Here is a 20,000-nt window from a genome sequence, read left to right as displayed (position 1 = left end):
TGTGTGTGTGTGTGTCTTTGTTTGTGTAGGGTGAATTTACTTAATGATTCAAGTCCTGAAATGAACCTTGGATCACTGTGCATGAACACCATGTGACCACTAGATGGCACCCAAGTAAGTTATGTCCCAGTTCTCTCAATCACAGGTTAAATGTCACGGCCACTAGGGGGTGACTATTCTCCTGATAGTGAAATGGAAACAGAGTACTTTGGCAAGGCAGCTAAGATTCTGAACCATACAAATCATTACTCCATTTCTATGGCAAAACATTGTATAACTAACCCTAACCTTAACCCTAAAATATTAGAAGATTTCTATCAGAGCCAGAAAAAAGCACATGCATGCAGACAGATGTGCAGAGAGAATGCAGGTACAATGCAGCAGAGTTCCTGTTGGATACAGTCATTTCAAGTGGAGAGAAAGACCGCTATAGTTCCTGAGGAACTAGATGTTACTGTGGGATGTACAAAGTTTAAAATTGAGTTAGTTAATTAAAGAGAGGCCAGTGTTCTGTGTTAAGCCCAGAATTCCCTGACTGCGTGACTGAGGTCAGACAGTGACCCACTGCCAGGCAGACACCTTCTGTATCACTGTCACTACAGCTAGCTACTAGCTACTGTACTGTCTGGTTTATGTCATGCCGTTTGGGGTTGATGCATAGCTCTGTTCTGTTTTGCTCTGTGATGTTCATGTGGTTGTGTTCCTGTGTGTCCCTGCAGCTGGATCACTACCCCACGGTCAGCTACTCGCTGCCTGATTCCTCTGACACTGAGTTCAACCTGGTCAAGACCCTCTTTCTTGGGAAAGTCTTCGGTGAGTCCAGATTTTAACTTGGTACAGAGAATACGGCTTAGTGTTTTATTTTGTCTGAGTGGCTGTTCAATAGTTGTTTTGGGATTGCTGTCAGGTGCTTGGTTTGTTCTGACAAAGCAAGACAAAGCTCTTACTAACCTTTATAAGCTATTGTGGTTTAGTGGTTGGCTGCTTATGGAAAAGATACTGTATATTTAACAAGTAAAGTAAATATAAGAATTTATCTCTGGTCACTGTGACTGTGATCTTTGAAGTTGTCTATAGTCATACGTTGGCATTAATGAGCAAATTGTTTGACATTACAGTGGTGTAAATCTTTAGTGAGGAGGTTTCTCCATACATGACCTCACATATGTCAGCAGTAGATGCTTAGTTTGTTGTCAGGGTAATTGTGTAACACAGTAGAATGCATATCTGTAATAAAAACATGTATGGATGTATGGATCGTGTCCTAAGTACATTTGCACACTAGGGGGTGCTGATACAACATGTTAGGGACCTAGGCTGGGAGTCTTTGTTTGTTCTCCATGTGTTTCATGAGAAAGGAGACCATTTCTATCATTGTGGTACAGTTTTGGGATGCTATGCATACTGTGTTGTGATGTGTTGGATTATCAGTCATTTCACACATGCAACATTTCTGTCTGTCGTTTTAAGAGGAAAGAAACACTGGGACATGAAAGCATGGCACTGGGAGTATCGGGTGTAACCCTCTCTGCAGTTCGACAAAATGACACGGAGATTTTGGCCAAACGAATACAATACAGCTGCTCACTGATGCGCAGCGCTGTCCGTGGTGCTGATATCATGCCACTTGCTGTGGTTCTCCCCTGGTGGAACGAGCTGCATTTCTGTCCTCTTCCTCTGTCTGTCTGTCTGTCTGTCTGTCTGTTTCTCTCTCTCTCTCTTTCTCTCTCTCTCCTGTCTCCCACTCTTTCTTCTCCCCCTCTCTCCTCTCTCTCTCTCTCCCCCCCTTCTCTCTCTCTCTCTCGTTCTCCTCTCTCTCTCTCTCTCTCTCTTTGAGGGTTATTATAGCCGTGACACTTATGTTACGTGCCACCCACTGCACAAGGGGAATAACAATGAGGCTCTCAGTTTTTCATTATTCCCCACTCTGTGGTGACTGGGGAGGTGTTTGTTTGAGTGAGTGAGTGAGAGAGAGAGAGGGCGAGAGAGAGAGAGAGAGAGAGAGAGAGAGAGAGAGAGAGAGAGAGAGTGTATGTATGTGTGTGTGTGTGTGTGTGTGTCTGTGCACACATGTGAGTGTGTCTGCATATATGTGTGTGTGTTTTTCTGAGTGTGTGCGTGCGGTTTGGGGGGAGTACAATACCAAAGTCACCCTGAGTGGGGTCCACTAGCGGCTGCCCTTCTCAGGTAATTACACCTGTCACAATCTGGCCGGTGGCGTCAATAAACACGGCCGGCTCACACACAGCTCTGGCCAGAGGCAAGAGAGGCTCAGTAATGAATATGTTTTTGTTGAAGCCCGCCTGGTTCTGCCGAGGCTCCTCTCGAATGGACATACACCCCCCGGCTTAGGGTGCATGTAGGTAACACAGGCGTCTACAGAGTGAAGATCCATCCTTGACCAGAAAGCTACACACAGGAAACTACATTTTGCACATGGAGGCAATTGTCATCTGTTCGTTTTTGTGATTTCTTTGTAGTGTTCTTGACAGCTTCATTTTCTTCACCTGCTAACACTCCCACTAGTGCTTGCCATAACAATCTGTGCTGCAGAACGTAAACTTTGAATTCTGTTTTCAAAGGACCGAACGAGGTGACGGTATAGTGCGGCGTGTTATTTGCTCTTGTGTAGAGAAAGTCAGCAAAGGGGAAACATTAGTAATGTATGAGTCTGCCCACTCATTCCCTCCCATCTCGCTGCCTACTGTGCCAAGGTGACCCTCTTTCTGATGGAGGCTCTCTTTGAAGCACACACCCACTCAGTATCACACATCGACAGGCAAAAACGCCCCTGAGCCAGCCCTGCCGTCAAACCAAATCTACGCACTGATGGGAGTCCTCATATCACCGGTCAGATCTGTCATCTGAATATGCACCCTGTGAGACAGTGGCGTGGCCATCTCAGTTAGGATCTGTCTCCTTCAGAGCCGTTCCCAAGCTGCAATCTGACATCTGAGTCTGGACGTTCACACAGACAGCTGCAAATGGCAAGCAAGTACCCCTGTGGTTTTGTTTTCCTGAGGCTCTGTCCTGTGATTCATCCCTGGCTTTGTTTATAAACACTGTCCTAGGAAGGAGCTTGGAGACTCACAGGCCACCTACCAGTCACATACCAGTGATTTATGATTGTAAATAGCCTTGTAAATAAACCCAGCTTCCCTGCTGTGAAGAACAAACCGTTTGTATGCTTTCTGGCTCCGGTCCATGCTGTTTTAACAAACATGGGGATTGCAGTAGGAATGTACAGTACAGTATCAGTATCAATCCTAAAGGTTTGGGTTTGTGTGTCATCCTAAAATGTGAAAAATGGCCCAAGTCGGTCATTCCACGTTGTGGGAGGTAGGCTGAAGTTGGTGGTGAAGAGGGAAAACACACACACGCGCGCAGGAGATGGTGGCTTTCTTACAAAAATAGCTATTTATTTGCAAGGGGACTCGAAACCCCAAAACATACAGTATATACAAAATGAACAAATATCCAGCAAGAAGACCAGGCACAAATCTGTAGCCACGCATCTAGCTTACAGCTTTGTCTATGTGCCAGTCTCTTAGCCCTCCAGTCAGTCCAATCTCTCTCCCCACTAAACAATGAGGCACCCTTCTAATAAGGCAGCCCATGGGGCTAAATTGGTCCAATTAGTCCCAATTGGACCCATCCACTGATGTGGGGGAACCCGGACCCAACCATTAGGGTGGGGGAGTCCAAGTCTTTCTCCCTTTTGGGCCACAGTGAGAAGGGGGAGGGGGATTTCACCTTCTCACAAGTTCATTGAATTCGTATGTATGTTATTGTAGGTGTGTCAGATGTGTTCGGTGTTGCGTCTCTCACAAGACTGTCTCTTGTGTCTCTTGTTTGATGTGACAATATTGTTCTGTGTTCACGTTAGCATTTAGCCATAAAGGAAACACGGTTGTCCAAAGCCGTTTAGAGCTGGCGTTCATTTCCGCAGCTTCCTTGTGAATCGCACACATGACCTTGACAATTCCAGCACCCTGCTCTACTGCTCTTCCGCCCTAAGCTGCCGCATGTACATTCATTAGCCAACATCAAAGGTGAAAGCTGCCGCCATTACAGCCACGATTTGCTGTGTCATTTCCTGTGGTTTTTTTTATCTGTGTGTGTGTGGGGGGGGGGGGTCTGTGAGATCAGAAAGGATCTGGGTAATCCTCTTAGCTCAGCTAATCAATTGTGTGTTCACTAATGCAGACACTGGATGACAGGGGCTTTGTCCTGTCGAGGCCCAGACTCTTGGCACCCCTCTCCGGATGAATGGGGGCGCTTGTCGTGGTCCTCATGGCAGTCCCTCCAGATAACAGCCACCGCTCTTGTCTCAGGGCATCTGATGCCGTACGGACTCACAGACTAATACACACACTGCGTGTCTACCTCAAGGTCGTCCCCGCTCTCTATAGCCTGTCAGTAATGGGCGAGCTGCTTTCCTGATGCTGCGGTAGCTCCTGTGTCTTTCAAACTACTGACGCAGAGTCCTGTGCAGCTTTTGCTTGCATTCGCTGTGGAAAGGTCAAGTTGAAGTGTTTTGTGTATCTAGCATTTGGCATGTTTGCAGCATGCCAAATGATGGTGTTCGAAGAGTGGGCTGACTTATTTAGACTGTGAGATTGAGGCTCCGCACGGCAGAAGTGGAGGCAGAGAAATGATTATTCTTTGCCGTCTGGAACAAATCGATACGGCCTGATGGACTGACCCTGAGGCAGCGTGAGCTGGCAGCGTGAGTGTCTGGTCTTTTGGATCTCGCCGTCTTGTGGGTCTTAAGGAAAGCGTGTCTCTTATCATATTGGGCGCAGGGATGGATCCGCATACATATATGGAAAAGGTGGGTCGCTATGGTGAACTTGTTATTCCCTCTAGTCAATTTCAGAGCATGGTGTCTGTAAACATGATGAGAGGGGAGGTAAGGGGGGATGAGAGTAGAAGAGAACACACACCACTGAATCTAAACTGTCAGCTTCAAACACCAGCATCCCTACACATCACAGTCATGTTACAGACCGGAAAAACCTGTTACTTTAGATTTCATATAAGCACCTCTGGTGATAGTAGATACATCCTGAATTGAAATAAAAAGTCATTTTCATACAAGCAGCTTGGAGCAATTTCTAGTATTTCTATCAGGAAGACCTCCACTTGTTATATATACACAGAATGATAGGCCACTTAAACCTGATGCAGGTATTCATTATTTTGAGTTATGGCGTTTAGCATTTATAGAGTTTTTCCTTCAAAGTTGATATCTTGTCACTTCTTTTCATGGCTAACTACTGTTAGTTTTTCCTTCCACACCTCTTGTCCTGCTAAAAATAATACAATTTATGTCCCAGCCCTCGTCCCAGGAGCCTTCAGCACTGGTAACATCAGCGTCCGATTGCGCCATCAGCACTAAACAAGTCAATGCAGGCTCCGCCGTATCAATAAATCACTGTGTCATTAATTGAGCGAGTGAGGTGGGGCTGGCCATCTGCATGGGTGCTACTGCTGCTGTAATTGTGTTTGAAGGAAGCAGAAGGAACGCAGTCTTGCCTCTGCTCTCCCCTCTCCCCTCTCCTCTCTCCTCTCTCCTCTCCTCTGCTCTGCTCTGTTCTCCTCCCTTCTCCCCTCTCCTCCCCCCTCTCCTCTCTCCTCTCTCCTCTCTCTTCTCCCCTCTCCTCTCTCCTCTCTCCTCTCTCCCTCTCCTCTCCTCTCTCCTCTCCTCTGCTCTGCTCTGTTCTCCTCCCTTCTCCCTTCTCCTCTCCCCCCTCTCCTCTCTCCCCTCTCCTCTCTCCTCTCTCCTCTCCTCTGCTCTGCTCTGTTCTCCTCCCTTCTCCCCTCTTCTCTCCCCCCTCTCCTCTCCCCCCTCTCCTCTCTCCTCTCCCCTCTCCTCTCTCCCCTCTCCCCTCTCCCCTCTCCTCTCTCCTCTCTCCTCTCCTCTGCTCTGCTCTGTTCTCCTCCCTTCTCCCCTCTCCTCTCCCCCCTCTCCTCTCTCCTCTCTCCTCTCCTCTGCTCTGTTCTCCTCCCTTCTCCCCTCTCCTCTCCCCCCTCTCCTCTCTCCTCTCTCCTCTCCTCTGCTCTGCTCTGACCTGGCTGGTGTAGTGGCTTATTATTAGCAGAAGACGGCCTCTCATCCCTCTCTCCGTGTCACTGGGTCTCAGAGGAGGTGCCACTGTGCCCTCCTTGAGGGAGAAAAAAACGACAGCACTACAGAGAGAATGTTAAACACAAACGGAGAAGGATAGAGACAAAGGTGTGCCGCCCTGACGGCAGTCCAGCTATGTTTAAGAGCAAAGATGTGGTAGATAGTTGGGTCTTTGTGAATGTGGGCCATGGCTGTGATCAGTGTTAGAATGTTCACGCTTGAAATTCTGAAGTGGCATATAGCCAGTCGTTGTGGTAGATGGTTGGACTGTAATTGTGTTGTAATGGGGATTATATACATAAATGTATACTTTATTCTAGTGTGGACATGCTTGAAATCCTTAAGTGACCTACTACAGTACTTTTACATGGCAGACATGATTTTACAGTCAGCAAGTAGGACACAACTCAGTGCAAACCTCACAATCAATCATTCTACAACTTCCTTTCATACCTTTCTTTGTGTGCTTACTGTAAGAGCGTGTCTGACTGGCTTATATAAGGGTCATGTTCAAAGATGATGACACAGAGTATCAAAGTATCGCACTATTTGGTCAGTGTCAATGCCAGTCCTGAAGATATTATATACAGTCGTTGGTCAGTGCCAATGCCAGTCCTGAGGATATTATATACAGTCGGTGGTCAGTGCCAATGCCAGTCCTGAGGATATTATATACAGTCGGTGGTCAGTGCCAGTGCCAGTCTTGAAGATATTATATACAGTCGTTGGTCAGTGTCAATGCCAGTCCTGAGGATATTATATACAGTCGTTGGTCAGTGTCAATGCCAGTCCTGAGGATATTATATACAGTCGTTGGTCAGTGTCAATGCCAGTCCTGAGGATATTATATACAGTCGGTGGTCAGTGTCAATGCCAGTCCTGAGGATATTATATACAGTCGGTGGTCAGTGCCAATGCCAGTCCTGAGGATATTATATACAGTCGTTGGTCAGTGCCAGTGCCAGTCTTGAAGATATTATATACAGTCGTTGGTCAGTGTCAATGCCAGTCCTGAGGATATTATATACAGTCGGTGGTAAGTGCCAATGCCAGTCCTGAGGATATTATATACAGTCGGTGGTCAGTGCTGAGATGGAGGAAGGAGCCATTTGATACTGTGTAGACGTGCTGGAGCTTCCGTACGGCTGAGCAGACAGCCGACTCAGCACCCACAGGGCCTGGAGTCTGCAGTCAGTGGAGCCAGTAGATTAGCCAGGCCCCATCAATATCTTGAGCCCCTCCACCCCTCAACCCCTCGTCATCTGCCTCGCTCCACCAGCCTCCCGGATCAATACAGTATTCTTCCCAGAACCAACCAGGGTCCGGCGGACACAACAGTCCTGATGAGATGGATTTATAACATGAAACTGGCCCTTGGCTCCACAAACCTATTGAATTTGTATAACAAAGAGAGTAAATATTCACCTCGTAATTATCTGTAGTCATTTTTCATGTGTTGGGGTTTTGGTTATGTTTTATTCATGTGCTCTAGATGCTAATACTTTTCTTATTTCCCATTGGATTATTTAAGAAAATCATGATTTGGCTTGATGGCTTTTGTCAGCAGCTGGAGATCAATGACATCATAATGAGGAACATCCTGGTGACTATGGGCATATTAAACAACAGTGTGCATTCACAGGTAGTGGAGCACTATGGTAGTGAACGAATGAATGGATGGGGTGTGTGTCTGTGGGAGAGGTAGCAGGTAATTAAATCAGTGCATATTTTATAGTCTCAGAGGACTGCATCATACTTGCAGATTGGTATTCAGCTCACTGCAGTGGACTATCCCTGTGAGAAATGGCCTACCTTAGGTCTCCCTTGCTTTCTTCTCTCTCTCCCCTTCTAGTTCTCATTCTCTCATTCTTTCTATCTACTCTGTTCATCTGTATCCCTCTCAGTGTTTCTATGTTTTGTTTGTTCTTTTCTTCCTCACCTTTTCCCCCTCCTTCTCTCTTCCTCTCTACACCTTTATTTCTCTCCCTCCCCCATATCTGGCTTTCTCTTCCTCTCTTTCTCTCACAATAATCTGGTTATCAGGCAAGAGAGAGTGGAAACTTTATACTACAGCACCTTCACAGCAGTATCACTGCAGCAGAGCATCACCAGACAAGGGCTTCTTTTTAAACCCCCCCCCCCCCCCCCCCCGGCTGTCTCTGCGCCAAATCGATGGAGGTGTTGTTCTGCTGCTGGTAAAAGCTCTGCATGATCAGCCTCAAGATTGCCTCTGTGCTCCTCACATCTGATAAATAGCATGTAAGGGGGGTATTTATAGCGCGGCACTTCTCAATCACAATATACAAATGAGATCCGTCTGGGAGACATCGGAGATTAATCCACACACACACACACACACACACACCCTTTTTTTGACAATAATGATTTACGACATGAAAGCGCGCGTTCTTGATGGGGGAAATTTGAGCAGCAGTTGTTTTTATTTGAGCACCGCACGGTTTCTGTTCACCTCGTGAGTGGGCTCTCTGGTTTCCTTTGACAAGGCGATGCGGTGTGTCATTAAAATTCAATAGCCAAATCACTCAGGCTTGTTTTGTCAATTAAAATGGGATGTTACGGTGAACTGTGCTATTTGCGGCGGAAAAAAGCTTTCACTTTGTGTACTGCTCTGCCTGCCATAGCTGAGTGTCTTTCAGTTCTGAGGAGTCTATATTTCTGGCTGATTTTCAGTGGAGCAGGAGTATGTAGGTGAATAAGCTCTGCCCTTACACGGGGGTACCAAAATAATGTCAGATACCATCCTTACACAGACAACAGCTCTGGACGGGCATCAAATAAATGTGGGTGCAATCGTGCATAAATGTCATATGTTACCTGATTGGATAGGCATCAACTATACAACACAACAGCAGATCAATTAAGTTGAACACATGGAGGTGCCTCACAAAGTAGGGTTGGACGGGAAAGGAAGGGAAAATCCACAGAGCAAAATCCCCAAAAACGGGAAGAAAAAAGCAGGCAAGGAAATTGGATACAGGGAACAGGTCAGTACAAGCAGACTCAGGAAAACAGTCACGATCCGACAAAGAAACGTTGCAAACACACAACGTAAATACTCAGAACAATTAACCAGACAGACAATTGGAGCCAAACAGGGTACAGTAGGTAACGATTTAGATAATTAGTGAAAACGATTTAGAAAATGAATGGATAATTAGTGTAGGGCAGGGACAAGATCGCAGGGGAATAAACCAAAGCACGTGGCAAAACAAAAACACAAACAAAAGCACATGGCAGGGCTAAGCACAGAATGGCCATCAGGACTTGTTTATTGTATGTACCATTTTAAAAACAATTACATTTAAGACACAAAATTAAAGTTTAGTTAAACTAAATACTAAGTTGTAATCAACAGACAATAGATAACATAGCCATTAAATAACACAGATTTGTCAAGTATGGTAGTAAAATGCAATTAACACAAACATTCTAATAAAAATAAACATTCAGATTGTTTCACAGTTTCAACTTCACGTTGTAATCAGCAACAAATAGATTAAATCCCATGTTGTCCACAGCTTTAATTGGCACCAGCTCCTTAGCTAGATAGAATGTGACCGCCTCAGACAAACTAGGCTAATTTGTTTGCATATTATGTCCTCTTCGACAACAAGGCTAACTAGCCTTTTGAGATGCAACCTTAGCATGAACTGGGGTACGTTCGTCGTAGAGTTGAAGCTAAGTTAATCAATTGGCCTTTTAGCCCGTTAAGATTAGCGAGCTGATTGAGAACAGCAAATATCGGTTCGTTAACGGCTGACCCGCATCCTAATCATGTGGTTAATTTCAAGCAGGCTAAAGTTATCATGGCATTTGCGCGTGCACTTCCTACTTCAAAAGGCAGGAAAGGTCGATTACCAAAACCATGATTTTCTAACGGTATAATTGTTCTAAACTCAAAGAAAAGGGCTCTTTTTTTCTCCGCTGGCGAGTAGGAGATGAACATGAACGCTTATGAAGAATACAAGACCATAATCATGGCAAAATTCAACACCACCACCGCTGTGAGAGCAAGGTGTGTTGGGGTGTTTATATGGTGATATCTATATATGAATCCCTGACCGCAAGTGTCAGCTGGTACAGAGGTTTCGTCTACCGATTTGAATCTGCATGGTTGCTAGTTCAAATCCCCTCACCTCCTTCCTCAATGAAGTTTTACATTTCCTTGGAAGTCGCTTTGAATAAAAGCGTCTGTTAAATGACTAAATGTATTAATAACAAATGCAATAAATTGAAGCAGCGAAAATAAATTGGCTGTATTTCTCTCTATTCTTATCATGAGTCCACCGTAATCATTTTCTACAATAATGATATGCTATGCTGTACTAATAACACATATAATTATGAGTGCTTTGTTCTCCGCATCACCGACACTACAAAAATGTACCACTCGCAAAAAAGCGCAAGACAGTCAATGTTCGACTGTGGTGTTTGCAATAAATGACTCGAGAAGGTCTTGTAAATTAATGATTCCTTGTCGGCTGAATCGGTAGCGCTCATACAAGAATAATGGATCTTGGCGATCGCAAAGAACTCTCTCCCTCCGCTAATCTAACTCTAATATCAGTCCTTGGTCAATGGGATCCCTCCTTTTTCCGGGGGTGTGGCAAGCTTATCCAGCTACACTTAAGTTAGCCTGCCCTGGAGCAGGTTAGTGCTAATCGATATGTAACTATGGTGATTTATCAAAAGTTGCTTCCACGAACCAAAAAGAGGGGCGTTTTTTATCTTAGCCTGAAAATTAGCTCGCTAAACCGTTTAGCGAGCTACGACGAATACCCCCCAGGTTAGGGAACCTAATCCTGTTGCCTGTTTTTGCACCTGGTTTTGACTTTGTGTCTTTTGTTGCCTTGGTCGTTTTGTGTGTCTTTATGTTTTAGGGTTACTTTGGGTCAATGGTAGAGTGTTGTTTGGTGTGTCTTTATGTTTTAGGTTTACTTTGGGTCAATGGTAGAGTGTTGTTTGGTGTGTCTTTATGTTTTAGGTTCACTTTGGGTCAACATAGAGTGTTGTTTGCCCCGTAGCTTTGCCTAAGGGTGGGGCATGACAGGCACTGTAATGTTACATCTTGTGTTACCCTTGAGCAACGCAAAATGAACTCAGGAGGAGCCGTACCCAGTCCAGATACCTTCTGGTTGCTGCATGGCTGTCCTACATTCTGAACCATTTCCCCATATTTAATATACTCCCATGACAGGTGTGGGGGTTGTGTAGATAAAGCTTGAGGTTCTGAGGTGGGTAGATAAGAACAGAGCAATGCTGTGTGTGTGTGTGTGTTTCGTTCCAACATTAGTAGAAACTAGGTTGAATAGTGCATGCGTCTCAGTATGGTAGCACTGTTGTACGTTATGCTGTGTGTGTACTGTATATCCTTTCAACTTTTGGTACAAATGGACATTTCCTTCATGGACATGGCTCCAAGAGCTTCAGTAGCTACACAGATTGTGTATGGCCGGAGGGTGAAGTAACACTTTTGTGGTCTCATTTTGACGTACAACAACCCAGTTGTACACAGTGAAACATCCCTGTTTGAAACATTCCAGTTTGAAGCATCCGTCTAATGAAATGAGCAAGAAGGGCAAGGAGTTGTTTTGCATTCTAGAGAGGAATATAGGACACCTTTGAAGTAAGTTTCACAATGCTGACAGGCTCTTGCTCAGAAGCACCCAAGCAAGGAGGAGGCAGGGAGAGAAACCTACAGGGAAGCCAGAGCAGAGAGATGATGAATTTCATTTGGCAACTTTGTCTGGTTTTTTTTTTTCTAAGTCTTCACACACTTAATTTATAGTGTCAGACAACTCTGAACACCCAATCTAGGGTGATGAATTGCCAATAACTCAGTTTATGGCAAGTGTTTGAGCTTCCGTTCTTTTCTTTTTTTTTCTTCTGAAAGTTGTTGAAGGCGAACTCAAGTGATTTACCTTTCAGGATCAGGAAGGGTTTGTTTGTTTGTTTGTTTGTTTGTTTGTTTGTTTCTGGCAGTCTGACAGTGTGAACGTTTTTCACCATCATGTCGCATGTTGTATAAAATCCAAACATGTGTTGTGACACTAAAGCCCAAACATGTTGTGTCATCACATGAAACCTCACATGTGTTGTTATGACCGATCCATCCCAAAGACCACTGAATGCCTCTGCTGAATGCCTCTGCTGAATGCCTCTGCTTACTTGAGCTCCTCTGACAGAAAGCGGTGGATCTGTCCCAGTTTGAAGAGGATGGGGAAACAGGGAGATGTCTTTAGTGTGACTCACAGGAGTCAGATGAATGTGAGTCAGAACCTGTGGTTTGCTATAATCAGCTTCCACATCCCCACATCTGAGCTGCACAGTCACAGAGGGATAGGAAAGGGATATAGAACCCATCTGAAGTTGCTACACTTACTGTGGACCATCTGGGCTTACTGTCTCACACTAATATCAAACAGCATCATGCCCAGGCACCACAGTGAGATTCTGAGCTTCCTGGTAACAGTGGGATCAGAGCTACTTAAATAATCTATTCTACAGGTTTTGGAGTGATGTCATCTGTTTCACTGCCATGAATAAGGCATTGCCTGGGCCAGTGGCCAATGGAGTGTGAGCACTCACGTAAACAAAAGATGTAATGATTTGAAATGGGTATGACCATCCATTACAGTTCACTTGTTAATTACGCATAACAACAGGCATTACAACAGTTTAATCTCTGTGAGCATCGAAACATTAATTATCATTATCAAATCCCATGGTCTGATTTGTGGGGCACATTCTTGCCTTTCCAGCTAAATCATGCACCGCGTGACACAACGAAGCCCAGCTGAACAGCACTCTTGCGCTTAACCTTCGATCCAATAAAAGGACTCCGCGATGCCCTTCCCCTCCTAATGGAATTACAGCCCTGTGGGTTCCACTCAGCTGTCTTTGTGCAGTAACAGTGCACCGCTCTTTGCTCAGATTTATGCCGCCACCGCCGCCGCCGCCGCTGCGAGGGGATCATATTGTGGCAGCACATGTATGTGCCTAAGCATGGGTGTCAGTGTGTTATCTGCCGTTACACGCGCCCGGGCGTTTTTATTACCAGCATGTCAGGCCTGTGCAGACTGCACGAGGATGGATGGGGTGGTGATGATTCATCCGCCAGCAGGCGTCGATGATTTGCACATGCTCACTGTCACCCGGGGTCGGACAGGGGTCCGCACGGCCAGCTGCGTGTGTGGGTTATTTATCACGGCGCACGGCTCTGCAGAGGAAACCTTTTGCTGTTCTCCTGTCTCCATTCCAGAACATCTCTCTCTACAAATGTATCTCTATAGCTCTCTTCATCTCTCTCTCTCTCTCTCCATCCCTGTCTCTATTTCTCTCTCTCCATTTCTCTCTCTCCTTCTCTCTGTCTCCATCTCCCTCTTTCCCCCACATGCTCAGATGATAAGCTGCATCATTTATCAGTACCAGGTCCAAACCCCATTATGCTGCCTAGACAGCAAAAAGATTATATGAAAAGCAGGCTGGGAGTAGGGACTGGAGGGGGGTGTGTGTGTTTGTGTGTATTTATATTCTGTATGGAACAAAGAGGCAGAAACATAGAAGGGGAGAGATGGAGAAATAGAGACTTTGTGTGCCTTTACCCTGGCCTTAACAGTCTCTATGAGAGACACACCCTAAATCCCACTGGTCTTATCACTATGCCGCCCTCTTTTGCCCTGTAGGTAGTGAGGAACTCTTCATGACTGGGCTTAACCGATGCAGTATGAGGTTTTGGAACTTTACAAAGAGAAATGGCTTTTAAACCAAAAAGCATAACAAAAACCATAGTCAGTATTTCTGTGTAATATGTTTTTTATTTAAATAAATATTTTTTGTTATATATATTTCTCTCAAAAACTATGTCCTGTTTAAGTTTTTGTCTTTCCACTCATATACATCACAAAACATCTTTTATTTTCATGCAGTGCCATAATTGTATGTGTAACATTGCAGTGCAATAAAGCTTGGCTGACACTATGGGTGTCCCTCCCCTGCAGTGCCAAGACATATCCCTGTCATCTTATAATGGACTCCTACACGGCTTATGGATTTCAGCACTCCAGACCAATTACCAGCTCATGCTGATACCCTGATATGTTTGGTCTTGTTGGGCAGTAACAACTGGTGATTCTCTTTAAACATTCAAAGTATTCTTCAGGTAAGCTTCAGGTAAAAAAAAAAAAAAAACAGGTCTAATTCGGTTCGTCTGGGCTGTGGAATGGAAAGTATTCCTATGGCAGAAGAAATGGGAAGATAGAAGGAATGAAAGATGGAAAGGTTCAAACATGTATGCAAGGCTTTGCCCTTTTTTGTGTGCAGACATTGAGCCTTGCCCATTTACGCTTGTGACTTACTTGTGTTACATGCATGAGGTGCATCGGTAGCTACATTTGGTCGATCTGCTCTCTCTCTCTCTCTCTCTCTCTCCCTCTCCCTCTTTCTCTCTCTCTCTATCTCTCTCTCTCCCCCTCTCCCTCTCCCTCTCCCTCTTTCTCTCTCTCTCTCTCTCCCTCTCCCTCTCTCTCTCTCTCTCTCTCTCTCTCTCTCTCTCTCTCTCTCTCTCTCTCTCTCTCTGCCAGAGCTGGCTAGATGATGTCACTCACTATTTAGTGAGCATTACCCCAGCTCCGTATCACTGCCCTGATGACAGACTTGGCCACAGTGAAGCCCCTGACATCATCCCCCTGTAGAGCAGAGTTCTGGCTCCTGCTCTAGCTTTGAAACTCCAGGCTCCGGGTTTTCCTGCGAGCCGAGCAGGAAGAGGAGCAGGGCAGAGGCAGAGGGGGCTGCATTCTGAACACACGCGCCAGTACCGCAGGACAGAGACAGCAAGACAGAGAGAGAGAGAGAGATAGAGAGAGAGAGAGAGAGAGAGAGAGAGAGAAAAGGGAGGTATAACTGAGAGAGGGGTACTCTGCCACAAGAACCCTACTGATAGGAGGTGGAACAGGAGAGAAGAGAGAGACAGTATACTGTATCTGTAACGCACACTGTATCAGGAGACTGGGCATCAGTGACAGCCGGCCGAACAGGTAATGATGGACTTACATGATTGTGTCCATGTGTGATTGAAGATTACAGTGTGTGGGGTTGCAAAGGTTACTGTGGTGGTGTTAATATATATGGGTTTACTTAAACCTCTTAGTTTGTTTGTAAGAAATGTCTGTTGAGACATCTATGTATTCTTCATCTGCATGTCATTTTACATGTAAACATTTAAACCAGTTTTACATGTGAACTGTATTGCTCCAATGTAATGCAGCAAATGCAGTTAAGCAGTTATAGTTCTGTGAATATAATAATATGTGTTGTCTTCACCATTGTTGTTTAAAGTCAGTGATTTAATGCAGTGAGGCTTTTTTACTACTACAGTATCTGCTGCAGTATCTCTCTGAACTGTTGTGGAGTCCATTGTTTTTGAAGTGAAGCATTGCTCCGCAGCCACTCTGCAGTGCTTTTGCCGGGCACAGTACACGTGTGTGTGTGTGTGTACATGTGTGTACATGTGCGTGTGTGTGCCTGTGTGCCTGTGTGTGTACATCTGTGCATATGTGTGTACATTTCTGCGTGTGTGTTTGTGCGTACGTGTGTGTGTGCGTGTGTGTGTGTGTGTGTGTGTGTGTGTGTGTGTGTGTGTGTGTGTGTGTGTGTGTGTGTGTGTGTGTGTGTGTGTGTGTGTGTGTGTGTGTGTGTGTGTGTGTGTGTGTGTGTGTGTGTGTGTGTGTGTGTGTGTGAGTGCGTGCGTGCGTGCGTGCGTGTGTGTGTGTGAGCTGGGTCCATCTGCAGCGCTACGGTACCAGAAGGACAGGTGGCGACAGAGACGTCTCATCTGGTTGTCACTACTTCTTTCCAGCCCTTTTCATCTGTCACTCCCACTCTTTATCCACCTGCCTGCCTCCCCTGTCGTCAGGCTGTGTGCCTTTTGATGTGGCGGCGTCCCACAGCCGCATCTCCTGTAGCTGCACAGCTGCCTTACAGCGTACAGCATGTGCTTCGTTAGCAGGGGCTACTGGGCTGCCATGGTACCAATACATCAGCCCCTCCCCCTGTTTTCACACGCTGACACACACACACACACACACACACACACACACACACACATGCACTTGCATATACATAAGCATACACACATATCTTTCTTACACTTATCTACAAACTCGTATTTAACTATACATACACACATACACATTTACAAATACACAAGCCAAAACACACATTGTTCTGTCTATCATATTATAAATATCATACAACACATCCATACACAAACACACACACACACACACACACACACACACACACACAAAAGTGAGGCAAGGTAAGAGAGGGGGAGATACATAAATACACAGAGGCAAAGCAGAATATTTTTTAAATCTAGGCAACGCAGATGTAGGACAGAGTGTTGCATTGAGCTGCTCACGTTGCTGAAAAAGGGTCATTTCAATTCCTCATCAGCACCTCCCTTCCAGTCTAGTGCCTCTCGCTTCTCCTGCCTCGCCTTCTGGAGCAGCATCCATTTGTTGCCATGGGAACCCGTTTGATCGCACCCAGTGCCTCCTTTTCTCACCCCAGCATTAAAGGACAACACCCCCACCCCTCAACATCCACCTTACCACCTCCTTCCAATAATGAGTGCTCCCCCAACACATGTGTTCACATTATTGACCATGTATTATTCATTACGTTTTCATTTGTGGCACCTAGGGTCTGACAGGCAAAGTGGCGCGTTTTTGTTCTCGGTTTAACCAAATGGTTTCCTTGTGGTTTTCTAAGCGCTCCAACACATGGCTGGTCGTGAAGGTGAAAGGTGTTTTTCAGACCACTGGTGTTTCCACTCAGCTTGCTGTATAGTGGCTGTTGGCATTGATATGCTGGGTTTTGTGATATGGCTTTTTTTCTTTTTGCTGTCTCTCCATCCCCCTATGTGATGCTCCCCATCTCCCCTGCTGAGCCGTTTCACTCTGTGTGCGTTTCTTTCTGATGCCCCCACCCCCATCCCCCCATATGGATCAGTGTTCATAGGTCAGATCACATAAAGCCCCCTGCCGCCTGCTCCTGGCCCCCAATCTAATCACCCCGTGTCCTAATGCCCCGGGGCTGCTGAAAGCAGCCCAGGCCCCTGCGACGGTGAACAAGTTTGAAAATGGCTTAAATGCAATTGTCGAGAGTTCATCCTCAGATCATGCGGGGGACTCAAACGCGTGGGCCACCACCCAGAGACGTCTCCTTTCATCAGACTCTGGACACGGAGGATACAGCTTTGGATTGCTGTTAATTCAACGGCCAGGACCAGAGGCTCTGCGATGCTCTGACGAAGTGATGCCCATCACTTTCACGTCCTGTTGAGCAGAGCCTAGACTGTACCCATGTTTAAGAGAATAGGAGACACTCCTCACTGCCTGCCCAAACTGCTTTGTATGTAGACCATGTTGCCGTGCTCGGGGGTAATCGTCCCTTTCAGACTCGGCAGCATGCGTCTGGCATATGAAAGCTCTATCAGGGAAAGGAGTAATTTATGGGCGAGGTCCTAAACGCATACAGCATCCACAGAGCGGGGGCTGGTGTTAATGCATAGTGATTTAATCATGATAGTGTAATGGAAATGGGTGTGGTGGGGACGTTAGATCTGCTGCAGTGAGGTAGGCTTCAGGGGCTCAGATAACCAGCGCATCATTTATACTAATCATGGCATGATTTTGCTATGAATAATTAATCCCCCCCCCCCCCCCCCCCTCACACACGGGCAATAAAGCTGAATCATGAAAATGTCAGAGATGATCAAGGATTGATGTACTGTACATGTTGGGAATGGTACCTTGATGCAGACGTATTCTGAATCACAGGCATTGCATACATTTTCACACAAGTGGGATCTGCATGGAATGCCACTGGATATAAATTCTTCTCTTTGCTTGTTTCCATTTGTGCCGGTCTCTAGGAGCCGCATGCATTTACTCCATGCATATTAATTACAGTCTCCTTTGTGAATACGCTACCACATCCATATTTATTGCGTGATTGATATCTAAATGGAATAATTAGCACTCAGTGCTGATTGTCTTTGTGGCTTGGCCAAGCCGGAGAAGTAGTCTACCTTTCCATTGGATCCCTGTCTGAGTCACCAAAGAAAATAGGCCAAACTCGCCATAATATTTAAAAAAAATAACATATTTCTCTACAGTTTCTTTTGTAGCACTCAGGAGACACAGTTTGAACATAACAAGAGTCTGAAAAGCTATTTGAAATGCATTGAGACAGCCGAAATGAGCCTGGAGTCAGGTCATACGCGAGCTATTTTGGGCGTCCGTCCTACGGGATGTGTTGCGGTTCACAACCACGTCACCTCCGCCTGACCCATCATCTGTGTCCTGATGCACTCTCCTCGTGCCCATAGGGAACGCACATCAGCCCATGTTAACAGCTGTGTCCAAAAATACTTTACTGCGGAGTTTAACCGTGGTTTCGTTGAGCGTGTGCGCGCACACACAGACACACACACACACACACACACACACAGTGCAGACTGTACTGCTCCAGCCTTCTTATAGTTATATATTATGAGAACTACATAGATCCCATGTCATGATGAAGATTAATGGAGGGTGTGCAACAGAAATAGCTTTTCCGTGTAGATTGTTTTCTTGCCTGAAGTCCACAGGGCTGCATTGAGTTCCACTCTTAGTCATCCCTCACATCTATTTCTCATGTTTCTCCTATTTGTACTTCTCCTTTTTCATACATGCGGTCCCTGTTTGTAGACAGTATATTCCACATGATGGAGGGTTGTATTAGAGATTGGTGTTTGCTGAAGTGAACCGGACACAATAGCGCTGCTATTCATTTCTCATCTGAATTTCGAACGTGATTCATTTATGAATAGACCTGGATGCCTGTTATTTTATTAGACACACAGAGGCCGTTTGTCTTGAAAGGGCTTAGCCCCTACCCACGGTGCCCAGATGTAATCATGACAGGAATTCTCCGTCTTGAACAACAGATGGGCAAATTGTTCAGCGCTGCGCGGGTGGTCTTAAACGCTCCCACAATGCAGATGAATTAGAGTTATGACACTGGGAGGCCAGGGGCTGAGGCATCCCGTCAGACGAACAGAACGGCAAGAATCAAATGTTGAAGTTCTAACTGGGAGAATGAAAGAGAAGACAGCCATTTTGTATGTCATTTTGAAAAGAGGGGAAAAAGGCGGCACTCGAGGCACCTCAGCTCACTTGAACAGTAGTCTCCCAGATTGACAGGGTGTTGTCATTGCCATGCCCCTGGCACCACTGAAATGGAAGAGTGCGAGAGAGAGAGAGAGAGAGAGAGAGAGAGAGAGAGAGAGAGAGAGAGAGAGAGAGAGAGAGAGAGAGGGTGAAAGAGAAAGAGAGAGGAGAAGTGTTCCACGGAGAGATGCACTGTGGCACATTTCAGAGAAGCGAATCTGGGAGGCTGGAAATGATTTTGCTATGAGGGGCACGACTGGTAGCCCATCAGTGTCTGTCAGCCATAATCACTTCATTGGGGACACAGAGCTGAGGGCCGTCTCCTGCCTGCTCGCTCTAAGAGGAGACAGAGATCGCTATCACGTTTAAGTATTGCCCTTGAGTCCTTCGTGTAAGGCAATGGCAGCAATATCAAGGACACAGGCTCAGGCTCACACAAGCACTAATAAAATGAATGTCTTCTCCATGTTGGTGTAAAAAAAGTCTACTATCTGTGTTGCTTTTCTGTTACGAGAGGTTTTTGTGGTGATGTAATGCTCCAGTATTTCATATAACATTCAGTAAACTTATCTGGCAACTAATGTTTGGGTTGGTGTTTTCACAGTGTGATTAATGACTGCAATGATAGC

The 20,000-nt window shown here is 45.7% G+C and overlaps 1 protein-coding gene across 2 annotated transcripts in view; it reads left to right on the top strand.

Annotated features, from left to right (window-relative positions):
• The window catches only part of cntnap2a (contactin associated protein 2a), a 270,768-nt gene that overhangs the window by 243,124 nt on the left and 7,644 nt on the right, over positions 1 to 20,000 (top strand). For both annotated transcript variants that reach the window (XM_031584073.2, XM_031584072.2), the window contains exon 21: positions 720 to 813. In XM_031584073.2, coding sequence (XP_031439933.1) covers positions 720 to 813 — 94 coding nt within the window. The remainder of the gene's footprint in view (positions 1 to 719; positions 814 to 20,000) is intronic.

The sequence above is a fragment of the Clupea harengus genome, chromosome 17 (genome assembly GCF_900700415.2).
Source record: "Clupea harengus chromosome 17, Ch_v2.0.2, whole genome shotgun sequence".
NCBI lineage: Eukaryota > Metazoa > Chordata > Actinopteri > Clupeiformes > Clupeidae > Clupea > Clupea harengus.
The sequence above is the reverse complement of the archived record's forward strand: the minus strand, read 5'-3'. Positions and strand labels throughout refer to the sequence as shown.